Source organism: the organism of the source record quoted next, unplaced genomic scaffold (genome assembly GCF_019419815.1).
Source record: "Pyrus x bretschneideri cultivar Hongxiangsu unplaced genomic scaffold, Pyrus_bretschneideri_v1 Contig3, whole genome shotgun sequence".
In the NCBI taxonomy this organism is placed as follows: domain Eukaryota; kingdom Viridiplantae; phylum Streptophyta; class Magnoliopsida; order Rosales; family Rosaceae; genus Pyrus; species Pyrus x bretschneideri.
Window position 1 is genome coordinate 13,789,682 of NW_025999612.1, and position 18,844 is coordinate 13,808,525.

Below are 18,844 nucleotides of genomic sequence, written 5' to 3' on the forward strand. Positions count from 1 at the left end.
TGCAGTTGCATATTGGGGATTTCTTACTCAAATCATCATCTTTTTCCCCAAATTTGAAAACCCAATTGGAAGATTTGATTTATTTGGAGATTGTTTGTGTATGCTGATTGGCCCTTTTAGGAAATGAACACATTTATGTGCTTGCAGTTGCAGATTGGGGATTTCTTCCTCAAATCATCATCTTCTTCCCCAAATTCGAAATCCCATTCAAAACCCATCGGGTCAAAACCAATCTACAGTCCAAAAAGTTTCAAATGTTGAAGAAAATCCATTATGAAAAACTAAAAGCACCATTTTTCTGTTGCAATCTCTCTCTTTCTCCTCCGCCAATGAACACCTTCTCCCTCTAAGTTCGAAGAAAATCCCAAATTTGTTATATGTATCAATATGTGCAATGACGTCGGTTTTGTTGTGGATGTGCATCGTGCAATTAATAGCGTTGGAGGATATGTAAGGGCCTATATTCCAAAAATCCCTTAGAGATCTGTAGTTTACAAATCTTTGACTTGAACCTAGATTTCGGAAATCCCATTAAAAGTCATCTATTTGGAGTGACATGCACATGACATAGATATGAGCCAACCTAAAAACTCATAGCTCACAACTATCTCTTCGAAATTAGAAAAAGAACATCATCACCTGTGACGTCTCCACCATATACACCATATGCACCCCACATGCACATCATATGTACAATACATGAACATCATATGCACAAAACTGGAGGTCGAGCAACGAGCTACTTTTCACATTAATAAGAAACTTTAACGACAATCTATTGGTATAGTAGATACAATTAAAATATAATTGTTACGTATATAAAGTTACAATGGCAGTTTGAAAAAATCTTGTTACGTATATCAAACTACCGCTTAACAATGCACTTGGAAAATATGACACTCATTGTCGTAATTTCATAGACACGCATGACCCTTAACATCCTCTAAGCTTTTTCTTGATTTTATTTTTAGCCGAGGCCAACTAGGTTGTGGTCATACTCGCTAAATTCGAGGGCCCAATATACGTGCATTATAACTAATAAACATTCCCGCTTCTCATATTGAGTTGTAGCCACCCACACCATATGCACACCACATGCACATTATGGAAAAATTTTCACAAATTTCTGCATTTGAACACTTGAACTAGAAATTGTTCCATCCCAATTATGTAGCATGTGAAAAAGTAGAGTTTATGTCACAACCCATAGGCCCCAACATGAAACACAAACCCTAATTAACTTCTAAGTATTAATTCATCTTACAAACAACCCATTTATTCCATAAATCATTGATGTAGAAACTTGAAACTAAACACCCTACCTTACTATGCCTATCGAAGCTTCAATTGCTGGAAAAAATGGAACTTTCCAGCCAAAACAGAAAATATGGTACAAAACTGAGCTCACTCTTCTCATCTCTTTCTCTCGCATCCCTTTGTTCAGAATCAGAGGTATGAGGTCAACCCAAAACCCAACTCACTCTTCTCACCTCTCTTTGGACTTCCATCTCTTTAAAATCAGAGCTTAGAGATTTGAGCTCAACCCATAAACCCAAAGCTCTCACCACATCCCTCTCTTCCAAAATGAGAAAAGTTATGCTATGGGCTGATGAATTTTAGTATTTATATGTGGGTGTTTTAGTAATTTCGATTTTGTGTATGGCTTGTGTATCGCCTGTTTGTGCTATTTTTATCCCAAGATTAAAAAATGTCCTATTTTTGGGTATTTCCCAAATTTATTTGAACGTATAATATATTCCTGCACCCATATTACTATTAGTTAAACTATCAATATATCTTTAAATCAAATTTACTACCTAAATTACCCTCACAAACTCAATTTAATATATAAATTTATCATTACACCCATTTAGAAAATAAAAACCCCAAATCAGTGCAACTCATTCACAGTGTAAAGAGAGCAATTCCTCTCACATATTTATCTTGTGCTTAATCATTCTTTTGCTGATTTTGCTTTATCCCATAGGTGTTTTAATTAATCCTTCATCTACTGATTTTGCTTAATCCCATAGGTGTTTTAATTAATCCTTCATCTTGCTGATTTTACTTAATCCCATATAGATGACTAAAAAAAATTTAAAAATTTATATCCCATATATGTTTCTGCTAATGACTATGTTGTGGAAGAGATGCTGATATTGTTCCTAAACCCTAAAAAAATTAAAACAAACAAAAAGTAGAAATCGATTCATACCTTAGTTGAAAGATTCAAAACTTCAAAATTGGAATCTATCGGTATAAAAAAAAAAAAAAAAAAAAATGAAAAACTTGTTTTTATCTATGAGAGTGTTAGAGCATCTTAAGGCTTTAGATAGAATGAATGTAAGATTAAAATTGCGTTGTGGTTGTTTAATTATTAGACATGAGTTTATTGATAAAATTTGGTTTTATGGTTCATTTTATCCCGTCGATAATTATGTAACATAGTAAGAAAGATAACTTCCATTTAAGGTTTAAATTCGGGGTGGAAAAGGGTTATCCGGTTTCAAATAAAATCCCCAAAATTCAAGCGACTCGAACGACTGCCGCTTCCTCCGGTGAGCTTTTGCCTTAAATTCGCCGCTGAATATTTCTCCCTCAATAAATCCACGTCCCCCCCTCTCCTGTTCTCCCGTAGCCATGACCACTGGCACTGAAGAAGTAGTATTAAAAGAAGAAGAAGAAGAAAGAATGGTTAGGATGGGATCGTACGGAGGAATGGTTAGGCTGCTGACGGTGACGGCAACGGCGAAATCAGAGGAAGAGGAAGAAGAAAAAGAAAAGGAAGAGTGTTCATATGAAGCAGCTGCGGAGGAGATAATGCTGCTGTGGGGAATCCAACAGCCAACTCTGTCTAAGCCGAACGCTTTCGTCTCTCAAGCTTGTCTTGAACTGAAACTGGATGCGTGTGGCCATTCACTCTCCATTTTCCAGTCCCCTTCTTCCTTGGTATCTCTCTCTAATCTCTAATCTTTATTCCTTTCTTTCTTTCTTCATTGCAATGCTTCTTTCTTCTTGTCAACTTTAAAACTTTGTTTTCAGTGTGATTCAGTCACTTTACAGAATTCTTAGCAAAATATCATTCATTCTAGATGTAGATTGTAGAGGCATAAAAACAGAAGAAAGAAAGAAACAAGCACAACAAGTCTAGCTTGTTGAAATTCGGAGGCTTTATTAGTCTTGCAGCTAGTTTCTGGAAGCATTATTCTGGAGATTATGCTTGGTCTCTCTCTAGGACTGGATTGAAATGGATGAAGGTAGACGAGAATTATTTTTCATTTTGATGTAGGACAAAATGACAAGCGTCAAATCTGACAGTATACTCTACTAAATGAGTAACCACCTTCTACCTCCAACTTGGTCACAAGTTTTCTATTTCTTCCTTCAACATACTTTGAAAATATGGTGGCCTGTCCATTCCAATCCAATCCTCTATGCCCAAGGCCTATGATTTTTGGTCCAAAGAGGAGGTAATTATGGTTCGCCCTTCAAACTTGAAAATATTGAAATCAAACTTTTCGGTCAGTTTATTGAACTGGATTAAGAGACACATGAGCTAGGACAAGAATCCCCTAGTCAGTTAGTTTTAGGAAGGTTTAGGCTTCAATTTTCATATGGTAATGAAACTAACTAGGTGATGAGAGTAAGTACATAATGCATGCCTGTTTCTCATCTCCGTTTAGAAAACTATGTTTTTATAGACTAAATTTCATACTAAAATTTTCGTTTCTTGGTCATCTTGTTGAAAGCTAGGATATGAACGATTATCATGAGTCACATAATAGATTATTTTAAAGCTTCCACCGTCGTTTTATTTCAGTTGGTCTGTGATGTAAAAGGCAGCTGCTAGAGGACTCACTTTTAAGTTTTATTCTTATAGAAATTTTATTGTGCATTCAACTTGTTCTTGAACTGTAGAATACACCTGGGGTCACTGGTGCTGTTATGTGGGACAGTGGAGTTGTATTGGGGAAGTTTCTAGAGCATGCTTCAGACGCGGAGTTACTACCTCTTCAAGGGAAGAAAGTTGTTGAACTCGGCTCTGGCTGTGGATTAGTCGGGTATTCATAATTACAATCCCTTTCTTGACATCTATCTGTTTTTCTTCTTTAATTTCTATGAGATGCTATTCTCTAAGATAGAGTGTCTAACTGGACCTCTAGATCAGTTTTTTCTACTAGACTGGCTTTGAATGGGTGGAATTAGGAGCTTTTACTGTTAGATCACCTCATCCAGCAGAGCTCTAGTTGTTTGCAGTTTGGGTTGATTGTAGGCCATGTTAACAAGATATAATTGGCATTTATATGTCTACCTCCCCGGAGATGGTTAACGTACATGTAGATTTTGACTTGGATTCTAATTTATGGCCTTATAGGCCAGGTTGAAAATAATGGTTCTCTTACTCGCTGTATACCACCCTTCTTTTCTTTGTTCTTCCAGCTGCATTGCAGCTCTTCTAGGCGGTCAAGTTGTGCTCACAGATCTTCCTGATAGATTGAGACTACTGAGAAAGAACATTGAAGTCAATCTGAGACATGGAGAAATGCGAGGTTCAGCTAAAGTGATGGAATTCACATGGGGAGATGATCCTGATCCAGAACTGACTGAACCTCCACCTGATTTGGGTAAACAATGTTGGTTCCCTCTCCTATAAAGCAGTAACATAACGATGTTGGTTCCCTTGCAGTGCTGCACATCAAATTTTTGGATGGTTAACTAGTAATAATAATGCTACCAACATAAATGTCAGGAACCAAGGTCTGGTTTCGAGATTAAAGAACTGAAAATGAAAACGAAAGGACATTTTGCAAAATGGAACTAATCTTTTATGGTCAAAGTTTCTGTGATATTCCAATTAAGAGGTCTCTGTTTAGAATCACATTCAATTTGTCTTAATCCTAGCGTTATGCTGAATTCAACAGCCTAACTGAAACCAAAATTACTTCTCCTAGAACACCCAAGAAAGGGCGGTTGAATTTTAGGACTGTCCTCAATAATTAGGATTCTGTTTTCTTTGCTCATTTCTTAATCATAGTGAATTGGTAAATGGTAAACCTACATTCAATGCTCAAACCATACCATGTCAAATGTGTGTTTTTACCAAAATGTTATACCAGTGCTAGGCTCTGATGTAATCTATAGTGAGGAAGCAGTGTTGGATTTGTTGTCTGCATTACAGCAACTCTCCGGAGGCGAAACGACAATCTTTTTGGCTGGAGAACTTCGAAATGGTAATAATTCCTCTTTTTTTAAATTTTTTTTCCCTTTTTTTTTTTTTTGGAACTTCAACGAAAAGCTTCTGGTACTGTTTATTTTAACGAAAAACCACATTTTTATACTAAAAAATCAATTATGGTAACCTTTTATTTTGTCCTTATCGTTAAAACTCAAAGTTTTCAAGCTATTTTCATTAGTTTTTTTTTTTTTTTTTCCGTACTGTTTTCAATTCTTCTTCCCGGTGCAGATGCTGTCCTTGAATACTTCTTGGAGTGTGCAATGAAGGATTTTGTAATTGGGCGTCTGGACCAGAGACAGTGGCATCCAGAATATTGCAGCAGCCGTGTTGTGTTATACGTTCTCGTGAGGAAGTGAAGCGATTTGGGTGGGACACTGACTTGGAGTGCATTTTTTCCTCACCACTATTTAGTGTGGTTTATGTTCACTACTTATATATCATTGTTAGATGAGTTTGAACTTTGAGATTTATTCCTATCCACTACACAAATCTCAAAATATCCACTACACAAATCTCAAAATTCAAACTCATCTAACGATGATAAATAAAGTGATGAGCATGTCTAGCAAAAATACTCTTTGTAGTCCTGTGTGATGGCCTCAAGAGGTGGCTTCAGAATTCGTAACAAGCTCTGTATCATTTTCTTGGGCCTGGCTTTTGTTATGATTCATGGATTTTTCTGCTTATGTATAAAATTATAAATCATATGTGCAAAAACTCAATAAATTTAAGTATTACGAACCGTAAAAATTAATAAAAGATTCTGTGTTTGTCCGGCCCAAAAGCCACAATTTTCATTGGAGAAATAAAAAAAAGAAGCCTAATTGGATTATTAGTCTCCGTGGTGATATGATAGTTGGAAGATAGTTCATATTGTAAAAAAAACTATGATTTAAAATCTATTAGGCTTTAGGCCCAAAATTGAAAATTCCGTTGACTTTATTAGCACGTGAGTCATACATATTATCCAACAAGCGGCATGCCAAATTAAAGGTTAAATAAGTCGTAGAATTCATTTTGGTTCGTTGCTCAAAGGTGATATTTCATGTAAATATATAACCTTAAGGGTGGGCACAGGTTGCACTACTACAAAATTGGCTTAATTTGTCGGAGAGTGATGGCGGTTTTATAGTATTATTGTCGGATAAAATATTTCTGACAACATGTTTAAAAAGTGTCAGATAACAAAGTATTACTGTCAGATATATCCAACAAGAATAATGAAATGGGCTCTTAACTCCACCAGATTTATTTTTTAAATAATTTTAACCAATTTTGGCAAATACATCCACCATGAGTACGTAATGTGTCATATTATATTATATTATTTTTGAATTTTTTATACTAACTCTGGCGGTGGTTATATTCGACACAAATAGTTTGAAATTTTTTATACTCACTCTAACAGTTATAGCCGACACAAATATTTTCAAATTTTTTATACCAACTCTGGTGGTTATATCCGACACAAATAGTTGCTAACTCTGGCGATTATATTATATATTTTCAAATATTTTATAAATATTTATGTTTTGTTAATCACATTCAAAGGCAACAGCAGAAGCACACCCCCTTCGAACCCAAGACCAAGATGTCTCATGCACAAGCACTTCACCATCAGGCTGGGAAGATGGTCAATGAAATATATTCATTAAACTAGTTAATATTTAATATACCATAAATATTTATTTAAGTTTTTTTTGTTGAATAAATATTTATTTATGTTAAATTAATAATTTTTTCACTATAATTGGTATGAAGATGTACAAAACTTAAATTTAATGAATAATCACGATTAGATAAGCATAATTTTGATAATCTTTGGTTTTTTTAATTTGTTTTTACTATAGTTATAATCACGATTAGATAAACATAATTTTATTAAACCAAACAGCTATTATTTTATTTTTTTAGATCGTGACAAAATTTTGAGAAGGAATTTAAAATTTTGGGAGGGAATTGGGCAGGATATTTCCTGCCATTCTTTACACGGAAAAAGTGTTGTCGGTTATATTCGACGGTAATAGGAAAGTATGTCGGATAAATTTTTTTATATTTTTTTATAGAAACAGATTGCTGTCAGTTTTAACCGACAGTACTACCAATTCTACATGATAAAAACCCTCTCTCTCTTCCTTGCGCCACTGCCTTCTCCTTTCTCCAGTTTCTTCTCCTCCCCGCTGCATTCCTTCCCCCTTTCCTTCTCCTCTCCTCCTTCTTTCCTTTTCCTTCTCGCTTCAATCACTATGGATGAACAATTCGAGGAGCAACATTTCGAAACCAGTACGTTTTAAATTATTTGTATTAGTTCAGTTTGTGTTTTAAATTTTGATTATGTTATTAAATCGAGTTGTATTTTAAATCTTGACTTGAGATACCTTATCAAACATTATGCATAAATTGAAATATGGTCTTTGTTTAGAGCCTTTATATAGGTTTTGTTTTTGTAAATATGCATTACAAATGTTTTTTTTTTTTGTTATTAACAAGGAGCAATGCCTCAACAGAGAACTCGGAGCTATGGAATCCCAAAATGGATAGAAAAACAAAACTGTTCATTTGATTCCACCGGAAAATGCATAAGTTCGAATAGTGACCATTTTTCAAAATTTATTGCTTTTGAGGTCAACAATCCTCAAAATATTCCTTCGACGAAGGATTGCTGCTTGATTAAGGAAGATGAAAAGGAAGTCAAAGGTAGGTATATTTTTTCTTTTTCTTACAAATTGTATAATTAGCAAAAGATTATAAACATAATTAACGAACTTTTATATATATGAATATATATTATAACGGATAATTATTAGTTTTGTTTAGTATTATTTATTCAATTATTAGTTTTGTTTATGTTTATTTAAATTGTCGTTTTTATATTTTTTTTATTATTAATATCTTTTATGTTGGTTATGGACGATTGAATTGTCCTTGTATATGACATAATTTCTCAGAATTTAGTGTCGGTTGTATCTGACGGCAGGATTAATGTCTCTTGTAACTGGCACCATTGCCTCCTATCCGACACCATTTTGCTTTTTTTTGTTTAATGGACTTTCCTTTTTCTTGGCAGATTAAGAGTCCTATTCGATAGCAAACGCTTTTTTTGTGATGTAAGCAATGCTGTCAATTTTTTTATCCGCCATTACATGAATTTTTGTCGAATTTTTTGCTAATATCCAACATAAATGGGCTTTTCTTGTCGTTTTTTAGAATGACACTGCTGGGTACTTTTGTAGTAGTGTTGGTTGGGTCAGTTTTGGGCCAAAACAGAAACCGAACCGATCTTGTTGGTTGAGCCAAAATTGCAAACCGAAACCGATCAAGCCGGGACTAAAACCGATCATGTCGGTTAATTGACAATGACAGGTTGGTTTGGGTTGGTTTTTGATTTGTGGATGACGCAGGAGTGGGAGAGAGAGAACTGTCATCTGGAGAGATTCACGATGGTGGTGGAGGAAGGAAGAATGGAGGACATGGCTAGGAGGTTGTTGTGTTAGGTTTAAGAACTAAGTCTGAAAGTGAGAGAAAAAAAGGCCACAAGAACAAACCGCAAAAAAGGCAAGAAAAGTAAGAAAATGTGATGTAGATGCAAACTATGCAACAAAAAAGTCATCCTAGACCTACAGACAAAACACCACCATTACCCTTAAGGTCTCTATTCTGATTAAAAAAAAATAAAAGCAAACACACGAATTAGTTCAGTTAACCGATGTCCAAGAATTATAGGAATTGCTCGTCAAACCAACTTTAGTCGGTGCGGTTTAGTGTACTCATCGAAAAACAAAAACAAAAAAAACCAAACTAAACCAAACTGTTGGTGCGGTTTGGCCAGTTTAGTCATTTTCTTTTAATTGCCTAGCCCTATATTAACCTATAGTCTAATAGTCTATAGCTGCCAAACAAATTCATCCTCGAGCTTACAACTTAGGGCACATCATATGTGCTTGGATCCCCTCAAATGTGTTGAAGACTTAAAGGCAACATGATGGATTGGTATAGTGTTTTTGTAGAATTATCAGAGAGACAGATTTAAGGCCCACTTCCAACAATATTGATATTATTCTCAACTTGGTAATTATCACCTGCACAATTTGTCAGGTGTGTGATTTATCACAAAAGATATCGATATTAGTTGAAGTGGAGATAGGATATTTAAACTCTTGTTTTTTTTTTCTTCCAGAGATACAATCGATGTGGGACATTTCAACACGCCGTCTTACATGGGATCCAATTAGTGGGTCACCACATGTGGGAGATCCACACATCGACAACTACGTGGAGCCAAATGGACTCACCCTACACATGGGGCCAAGGACCCACCAACATCACGCGGGGCCAATGGTACCCACCCTTTATGTGGGTGTACAAGGCCCGCTCCCTGGCTCTAATACTATGTAAAATGATCAAAGAGATAGGTCGAAAGCCCACTTCCAACAACACCGATATTGTCCCTGTAGGATATTTCAACACACTTCCTCACGTGAGATCCAATTAGTGGGTCACTACACTTGGGAGATCCACACATCGATAACTACGTGAAGCCAAGGGGACTCACCTACACGCGAGGCTAAGGACCCACCATCATTGTCTGGAGCCAAAGGAACCCACCCATCATGTGGCAGTACGAGGCCCGCTCTCTGACTCTAATACCATGTAGAATTATCAGAGAGACGAGCCGAATGCCTACTTTCAAACAACACCAATATTATCCCTAACTTGGTAATTACCACCTACACAATCCGTTAGATGTGGGGGTTATGACAAATGATCTCGGTATTAGTTGAAGTAGGATTAAGATATTTGAACTCTTATTTTATCAGAAATATGATTGATGTGGGATATTTCAACAGTTTTCGGATAAAATATAAACATATACAGCGCAAAGTCAAACTTGCTTTAAGGTTTCTCATGTATAGTCGTGGTTAGGATCTCTTCAAGTTAAAGACGAGTCGCCTGGATTCATGCATGCTTTTGCAGTAGGACGAAAAATAATTTATACGTTTTTAAGTTTTTAATTTTTTTCTGTTTGAGATTTTTATGTTATATAATTTATACGTTTGTTTGTTTGTTTAATACTAATTAATTTATAAGTTTTGTTTTATTAATCTTGTACAAATATGACTTAAATGCATTCGAATTACGAGTTCTACACTTATCATAAATTCATAATCATACCATCAATTTAAAGAAATATCAAATATTTCATTAAACAAAGGCGTACACAAATGGAGTCTACTAAAAATACACGCGCAGTTAGAAATAAAAAAAATATGGGTATTCTTCCTTGAGAATTCAGATAATTGATGGCCTGCTATATATACGAAATGGCATTTATTCTAATTTGTATACATACACATACCAGCGTACAACGAAGAATAACTTATTAGTTATTACTTGTGTAACTCGACGTTGCTCTACTGTGCTGGTTGTCTTGGTCAATGACTCCTGCTCCGGCTCAGCAAAATTATTTAGGTCATTAATTTTATGAATATTATTATGTACATCTTTAGCTTATTTTTTTAATTGTGATCGATCGTGTTGTAATAGTGGTTGTTATATATATAATTAAATATGGGACGGACTCCACATTATCATTTTTTTACATAATTTTTAACCAATGCTTTTGTGGGATTCATTTGACAATATATTTCAACGATCATACCGTCTGTTTTTTTTAAGTTTTTCCTCAAAGATCATGTCTATTTAAATCACCAAAATTTGAAATTATATAAATGTTGAATTAACGGTTTAGGGTTGCTTTGTAGAACCATATTCGTCAATTTTCTTCACTACAAATGAATGTCTTAGAGTTGTCTAACTTTTTGAAAAGATGACTTATGGATGATGTTCTAAAAGATAACTAGGAAATGGGAAACCTTTTCCCAGCTGCCACTTGCCTGCATTTGATCTCCACAGTATTTTTATTTCTTTTGTTGCAAAGTTGTTGGCGGTAAGGATCAGAAAAAGCAAGCTTAAGGTTGGCCAATTGCCACCAGGAAGAAGAGGTTGGCCGATTGTTGGCGACAGCTTCAATTGGCACAAGACACGTCACACATCTCCACACAACTACGCGACGTCAAATGGTCCGCTACTAAATTGGCTGATCTTGGAATCCAAGACCAGTTTGTTGGTTTTACTTTTGCATATTTAATGTACAATTCTTTTGAAAAAGGGTGACAATACAGGTTTTTTCTTTTTTCTTTCTTTTTTTTATTATTTATTTGTGAGTTCTGTTTGTATTTAAACATTACTTTCTCTTATATTTCACTTTTATCTAGGTTTTTCAATTGAAGTTTTATTTTGTGGAAATCTGTTAACTTTTCTCTCATCTCCCTCTACTGTATCTGCAGGGATGAAGGAACGATAAAAGACGTATGCATTGGATTTTTGGAGGCTAAAGATTGAGTCTTTGATTAGATATAAGTTTTGTTATAATTCAATATCTACTACATTTTGAGCTAAATTTGTACTTCTTCCTCTTTCATGTATTCCCTATAAACATTGTAAATCAAAGATTTAACATTCAAGAAGAATATCTAGAATATATATATATATATATATATATGTATGTATGTATGTATGTATTTGACCAAAAAAGTAAGTATATATTAATCTAATTTACAAGGAGATTAAAATTAAACGATTAAAATTAAATATAATTCTATAATAAGGACAGAATTGTATGCCTCAATTGCTTTAACTGCCAGGATGGCAGGAAAGGTAATAGGGGCGGAAAGTGATGTTATTAGGATGGAGTAATAGCAACGACAGTATTAGTGTTAAATCTTTTATCTGCCACTCCTTAACTTTAGAGGCAGAAATTAACAACAATTACACCTAATAATAGTTAATAGATGCAAATAAAATTGCCTCTAATAATAAGAATTTTGTAGTGATTATTACCCTTATAACCACCGTAGTTGGAGTCATCAAGTTTCACTGTAACAGAAGTAGACATTGTTGAAAGGAGGCTTGTGATCGGAAATTGTACAATCTGCAACTAAGCGGCAGTAACCATATTGAGAAATCTGAAGAAATCTTTCACTGGAGCTTTTGTTCGGGCAGTTGGTAGGCAGAAGAGAAGAAACTGATTTTCTGAGTAATTGGTATGTATTTTGATCCCAATTTATCACAGAGAATTGCAAATTAGGAGAGCCACACCGAAAGTTTCACGGAATCGCGTCAAACATGATGCGCCTAGACCACAAACTTAAATCAAAGTTTAATTTCTTGGAGGACATTCAAATGATTATGACTCACACTATGAGCAATTTTCAAACCAATCAATCCATACTTCTCCAGGATGTTTGTACTTTAACTAATTAATTCACCAATTTTAGTACTGTTTTGTACTTTTGGCAAGTGGCTATAAATCTAATGGTTAATCAACTTTTGGGAGTGTCGAGCGATTCAGAGATTAATGAGGTGGCTCAATTGTTCTCCGACTTCGTTGATGGTTGTCTCTCTCTTCCAATCAATTTGCCTGATTTTGCTTATCACAATGCCATGAAGGTACGCATTCACAAAGAAAAATATTAGAGAGATCATGTTGTTAGATTGTATTTTGTAAACTACATGGTATGACGATTTAAATGTGAATACATTTTTTAGTGATTTAAACAAGAAATTCAACCATCAATTAATATTACTACATTATGTGATCTACTAAATATAATTCAAGTAGATAGTATTTGTAGCATCATCCCTTTTACAGATTTTAATGCATATTCAAACCTTAAGATATTTCATCATCCAACCGCTGAAATTGTGTAATTTCAAAACACATAATTTGCTTAATTGTTTTTCATCACGATCATCAATTGTCACACTAAGAAATTTAACCTTTTCTTGTACCCACACCATGGGTGAAATTATTAACCTTTTCATCACGATCAATTTCAAAACACCTAATTTGCTTAACATACTTTTATCATAAAAAAACTACTGTTGTGATCATCTTCTAAAGATCATTGCTGTGAAAAAAATATTTTCTAGAGATCGTTCAACCATATATTTGCATGAAAATACTACTTTTTATTAAAATTGTCAATTTGTTTGACACATAAGTATGACAAAATGGTCTTCAAATTGAATGATTTTCTTTTGCATAGATGATCCTTATGATGATAAAAATAAAAAAATAAAAAATAAAAAAATGAACGATTCCGATTATTTTGCTATTTGTACATTGGAAGTACGTTATATATTACAAGTGGTGTGGACAATGGTGGATCTAGAATTTTAACGTCGGGTGGTCTCAATTTAAAAGCTCCCAAAAAATATCACAATAATAACATTGAAAAATTAAATGATAAACTATCAACTTTTTCATTCATAATCTTTATACAGTCAACATTACAAGCTACAAAGACCGAATTGATCCACGATATCAAATTATGAATTTAACACATAACAAATTAACAACAACTATAATCTATTATGAGTTTAAAATTTTCATCTAATACCTCAATTTAACATCCTATAGGGTTAATTTAGACTAAAATAGAAAATAATAGACCAGAGAGCATAATTTATCTTTTAGTATTGTTAATCCCACAATTATAGGTTTTATTTGAAATCTCATTAATATAAACAAGTACAAATTTCAATTTTAAATTTTAAAAATATAATAACCTATATAGAAATGCATTATTACATTAATGTCACGACTTCGAATAAAAAACTAAAGGCTTTTTAGTCAAAATTATCCCTAAGATATAATGACAAAAATACCCTCAATCATTTTGGTCATTTCCTAAAAAATCTTCATTAAATAAAGATATAATGACAAAATACCCTCAATTTTTGTCAAATCATTTTGGCCAATTGTTTATTAAATTGAGGGTATTTTTGTCATTTGGTTCTTAATTTTTCAAGGAATGACCAAAATGATTGATGATGGACAAACTCAGAGACCACTTATATTGATTTCAAATCTCAATGACCAAAGTGATGAGTTATGCAAATCTTAGAGACCATTTTGACTAAAAAGCCAAAACTAAAAAATCAACAAATTTTCAGTCAAAGAAAATTAATAGTTAAAAATGAGTAATGTTATTCATACCATGTTTTTATACCACATTTCTATACCATCTTATGTGACATCTGATGTGGACAGCCACATCATTTGAAAAAATTGCAAAACCCAAGGAAAGGGAGGAGAAAGACTCCTCGTATACCACAATCATTATTTAATTAACTAGTTTTTCTTAATTATTAGTTTATTAAATAATGAACTAAATTTAAAAATCTGATTAATTCAAATGATATAGTTATCCACATCAAATGCCACCCAAGGTGGTATGAAAATGTGGTATAAAAACATGTTATGAATATCATACTAGTTAAAAATCGCATCCAAAGTCTGCTTTTTATTTTATTTTTTATATTTGTAATATTCATTAGGTACACACTCCTATTTCCTTTTCAATATATGTAGTTAAACTGCTGTAACAAAGATTTCAAAGTGATCCAGAAAATTATCACTCCATCAGTCAAAACGAGCAAGAAATTAATATTACGTCTTACAAGGGCTATTTCATTACGCCATTAATTAATTCGAGTGTTATTGGTTCGATGATCCCCACAATGAGACAGCTGACACCTAATTAGCATCTGGATTTGATGCATGTTAAAGCGCCTGATGACCTTGTCAATGACCGGACGGATTTGGCGTCAACAACTCCGAAAGTTTGTTCCCTGTTATAGTGAGGCTTTGCTCCACCTGTGCCTGATTGGACGAAAGAAGCCCCATTTTCGAAGATATCTCCTACAGAGTAAAATATCCACGAGTTCTTGTTCTCAATGCTGTCTTTCCTCCAAGTGATCTGTGCATGTGTAGTATGTATAGGAGAATATACTAGTTAGTTTTCATGAATAAATATGTGTGTGTGAATCATGAAAACCAATATATATTTGAGTCACCTCTTTATTGTTTAACGATTTTGGTGCAATAAAGAGGTTGGCTTCACTCTTAACGCTAGGATTCATACTTCCCCCGATGGCGTACTGTGACCATTTTCTGTAGAGGTTGTTCACGACATGTGCATATCCATGGCGAATCCTGCATCCAGTACCGAATAGATAATTATATATTGTTGCTATATAATTAATAAATAGCTAGTTGTGTGTGCACTAAAAGACCCGTACACACACATATATATGAGGAATTGTTATTAGTACTCCAAAAATCTCATTGGACACTCCAAACTTTCTATAAATAGTAAGAAAAATACATTTGCGAGCAGTATAGAATAAAATTTTAGAGTGTTAATAACAGTTCCATGTATATATATATATATATATATATATATATATATATAGCTTTTTACACAACTAGGCTTTGTTTGGTGGAGTAGGATTATGGTTTTGGGTTTAGAGTTTAGGCCCATAATCACAGTCACGATTCACGACCAAGGTCGATCGCGATCATGTCCAGCATCTCAGTAACCGTGGTTCATACGAGATACGAATACAAGAGTAGTACAGTGTCTAATTAAATCCCATGTCAAAGGAAGTATAGGTTCATGTCATGATAAGTAAATAGGGTTTAGGTATCAAGTATCTATTAAATTTAATATGCATGCATTAACAATAATTGCGACATACTACGTACCTTGGCATTCTTTGGTTGCAGTTGGGTCCAAAATGGTTATAGACTACTGTGATCCTCATGTTCCTGTCCCGAACGTAGCCATCATCGTGGCCGAGAAGCATAACCTTGTCCTGGTCTCTGAACCAATTGTTGGAGATGGTGATAAGGCTAGATCCTCGAGTAACATCGAGAAGGCCGTCCTGGCACTCGTAGAGTGTATTGTGGTCTATCCAAACCTTTGATGCAGTTACCAACCTGATAGCATCTCCGTCGACCTGCCCTAGTTGCCTTATCTTTCCATCTGGACCCATAACTGAGCTTGCTGGTTGGGATCGACAATGGTGGATTCGTAGTCCATGGATGATTACATCGCTTGCCTGAATTTAAATAATATCAATTGGGTGTATTTAATTACAAAATAATCATCAATTAGTTAGTAGTTAACATGCATGCTCTTGGTTTGAAGTTTGATTTTGATACTCTAATAATTAAGGAGGTGTATTCAATTGAGAATTCGAGGGATTTTAATTATTTTAATGAATATAGGGGTATTCAATCAGGATTTTAAGTAATTATTTGAAATTCAATGAGTATTCAATCAGGATTTTAAGATAGTGAGTTAAAATCCTTAGAAATCCAGGTGTATTCAATTAGGAATTTATTTTAAAGAATTTTAAAAAGTTGAGAAATTTGAGGGTAGTTGGAGAGATTTCGTAGTGCAATTTAAGTATTCACAAATGTCTCATCTCTCCCTGAGATTTCAAGGGAATTGAATCAAACTTTTTCAAGCAATCTCTAGAAATCAACTAAACTCCCTTAAACTCCATGAATTTATAAATCTATTGAAATCTCTCAAATTCTTAATTGAATACACCTCTATAAGTGAATCATCTCAGCAGAGTGTCTTGACCACATAGGTAAAAGGAAATGAAGTTTCTAGAATATTCTTCTTTTTGATTGAATGAATATATAGCTTTTTCTAATCTAAACAACCTATTAATAAAACTAGAGTGCTATTAGACTCACCCCAGTGTCCTATTTTCCCACCCACATGATAATCTCACAGGGTATGCTATCCACACATCCCTTTTTACTTCTCACACACCCCTTGTTAATTTCTATCATTTGATCTTCTTCAATTCATCTGATCCGACGATCGAAAATTAAAAGGGTGTGTGGATACCACACCCCTAATCTCACCCATCCATAAAAAATTAAAAACATAAAATGTTATTTTCTCACACACCATTATTCCTAAAATAACCCTAATATAGTTTTTAACTAACTCTAATATATTTTTAAATAATATTAAAATAAATAAATAAAAACAAAAAAGAAAGAAAATGCAAGACCTAAGACTTGGACATTCATCTTCTCCTTCAAACCACGCATGTCCTTCAAATCGTGGCATCCATTGCATAATATCCCTTCCTACTAACCCCAAATCTACCACCCCGATCTCTATCCAACTCCCCACCCTCTATTTTCACCGAATTTCATATCTATATAGTACTCACACCTATCACCACCATGTAGAGACCCCAGATCCCCAAACCACCCTTCTTCCTTCTTTTCTATCAAAACCCCAAATCTCACCCCCAAGTCTCTTTTTCCTCCATTGAAGTTTCTTGCCTTCGTCTAGCACACACCCATTCCTTCCTCCAATCTTTCCCAGCCTCTCCGTCGAAGATATCACACACCACCCACCATTATTTATTTATATTTTAAATTATTTCTTGTTATTTTTTTTCAAAATTTTAGTAATTAATTAAATTAGGGTTTAAGAGTCTTCTTATAAAAGGATAAATATGTTATTAACATTTTCATTAAATGGTAGGTTGGGAAATAAGACATTGGGGTGGAAGTATGTTTGTCAACAAAAGTTTTATGAAATTACCATTCTAATCTCTCATCAAATTGAGCAAAAAATAAAAAAAATATCGGTAATTTAGTAATTACATGCAACATAAATTCTGATGTATTTTACATCAACCTCACAACCATTTAAGCATATTATGCCCTATTAAAAAAATAAAAATTAAATAAACAAATGTATGCCTCACGTTAGAAGAAATTGCTCCATCATTGTCCCATATTTCATAACAGAATTTTTTTTTTTTTTTTTAGAATTTTAAAAACTAATCGCATAAAAACAAAATGAAATGAAACTGTTCGCACAGTATGTGTGGACATCTGCTAGTTACAATGAAGTTCCTAATTGTCTGTACTAATTACAGTCACAAGGGTAAATAAACTACTTAATGACTGGACTTAAATTGTTGACTGTATTGGATGACCTGACTTCTAGATCTTCCTCTTTACTAGGGACCAAAAATTCATGATCTCAACATTGACCTCATCTTGACAGGAGAATGTTGTCTTGATCACCTAGGGACCAAAGATTTATAACCTTGACATAAGTATGTTCTTTACCTTTGATATTAAATTTAAGAGTTAGTGACCATGTTAATGACCAACATTCATGATCTTGACATACATATGTGCATGTGTTGCAATTGTACGTGTCTAATTAATTAAAGAGTTACCTTAAAGACTACCAAACACGCATTGCCGGCAATGTGAACAGTAGCACCTCTTCCATCAATGGCAGTAAAACTACTAATGAGAAGAGGTTTCTGGAGCTGAATCCGCATGTCCCTCCGAAAGGTGATCCACTTTTTCCCTCTGGTCATGGTAACCCCATATCTCAAAGTTCCTGGTGTGGGGTCCAACGCATTATCACTAGGGTCCGTGACTTGATAGTATTTGACATCACTTCCTGCGTTGTTGCTCATTTTCCCAGCAAATCCCACTGAACATGACGCAAGTTCCTGCCGGTCACTTCTCCAATTCGAGTTCCATCTCCAGCAACTGTCAATCACGTTCAATTTCATTCCATCAACTTTTGTTTTCTTAGCCAAAATAGGGTTTGGAGCGAAGCCGACGATAATGACGATGAAAAGGTCCAAAAACAAGCACCGCATATTGGCATTAAGATTTCCGGGATGAGAAGCCAT

The 18,844-nt window shown here is 34.2% G+C and overlaps 2 protein-coding genes across 5 annotated transcripts; one reads left to right on the forward strand and one right to left on the reverse strand.

Moving 5' to 3' along the window:
• The first annotated feature begins 2,480 nt into the window (after nucleotides 1-2,480).
• LOC103946841 (protein N-lysine methyltransferase METTL21A) lies at nucleotides 2,481-5,943 on the forward strand. 4 transcript variants are annotated; one of them, XM_048590002.1, is made up of 5 exons: nucleotides 2,481-2,949; nucleotides 3,919-4,061; nucleotides 4,441-4,634; nucleotides 5,180-5,231; nucleotides 5,465-5,943. In XM_048590002.1, coding segments are annotated over exons 1-5 (699 nt in total). In that variant the 5' UTR covers nucleotides 2,481-2,640; the 3' UTR covers nucleotides 5,466-5,943. The 4 variants fall into 4 exon arrangements, with proteins under 4 accessions (XP_048445959.1, XP_048445960.1, XP_009355910.2 ...); XM_048590003.1 differs by having other exon boundaries at nucleotides 4,441-4,625; XM_009357635.3 differs by having other exon boundaries at nucleotides 2,482-2,949; nucleotides 5,118-5,231.
• An 8,898-nt stretch (nucleotides 5,944-14,841) lies between these two features.
• LOC103946840 (pectate lyase 1-like) lies at nucleotides 14,842-18,844 on the reverse strand. The gene is made up of 4 exons (XM_009357634.3): nucleotides 18,374-18,844; nucleotides 15,849-16,204; nucleotides 15,158-15,296; nucleotides 14,842-15,060 (listed from the first exon to the last, which is right to left on the reverse strand). The coding sequence occupies exons 1-4, from the start codon at nucleotides 18,842-18,844 to the stop codon at nucleotides 14,842-14,844; spliced, it is 1,185 nt and encodes a 394-aa protein (XP_009355909.2).

What these genes read in the sequence shown, in the direction of transcription:
- LOC103946841 (XM_009357635.3), top strand. Translation starts at nt 2,641, where the DNA reads ATGACCACTGGCACTGAAGAAGTAGTATTAAAAGAAGAAGAAGAAGAA. An exon ending in TCCAGTCCCCTTCTTCCTTG is followed by an intron (nt 2,950 to 3,918) that starts GTATCTCTCTCT and finishes CTTGAACTGTAG; the next exon opens with AATACACCTGGGGTCACTGG. An exon ending in GGCTGGAGAACTTCGAAATG is followed by an intron (nt 5,232 to 5,464) that starts GTAATAATTCCT and finishes TTCCCGGTGCAG; the next exon opens with ATGCTGTCCTTGAATACTTC.
- LOC103946840 (XM_009357634.3), bottom strand. Translation starts at nt 18,844, where the DNA reads ATGGCTTCTCATCCCGGAAATCTTAATGCCAATATGCGGTGCTTGTTT. An exon ending in TGCAACCAAAGAATGCCAAG is followed by an intron (nt 15,297 to 15,848) that starts GTACGTAGTATG and finishes TACTGGATGCAG; the next exon opens with GATTCGCCATGGATATGCAC. An exon ending in AATCGTTAAACAATAAAGAG is followed by an intron (nt 15,061 to 15,157) that starts GTGACTCAAATA and finishes ACACATGCACAG; the next exon opens with ATCACTTGGAGGAAAGACAG.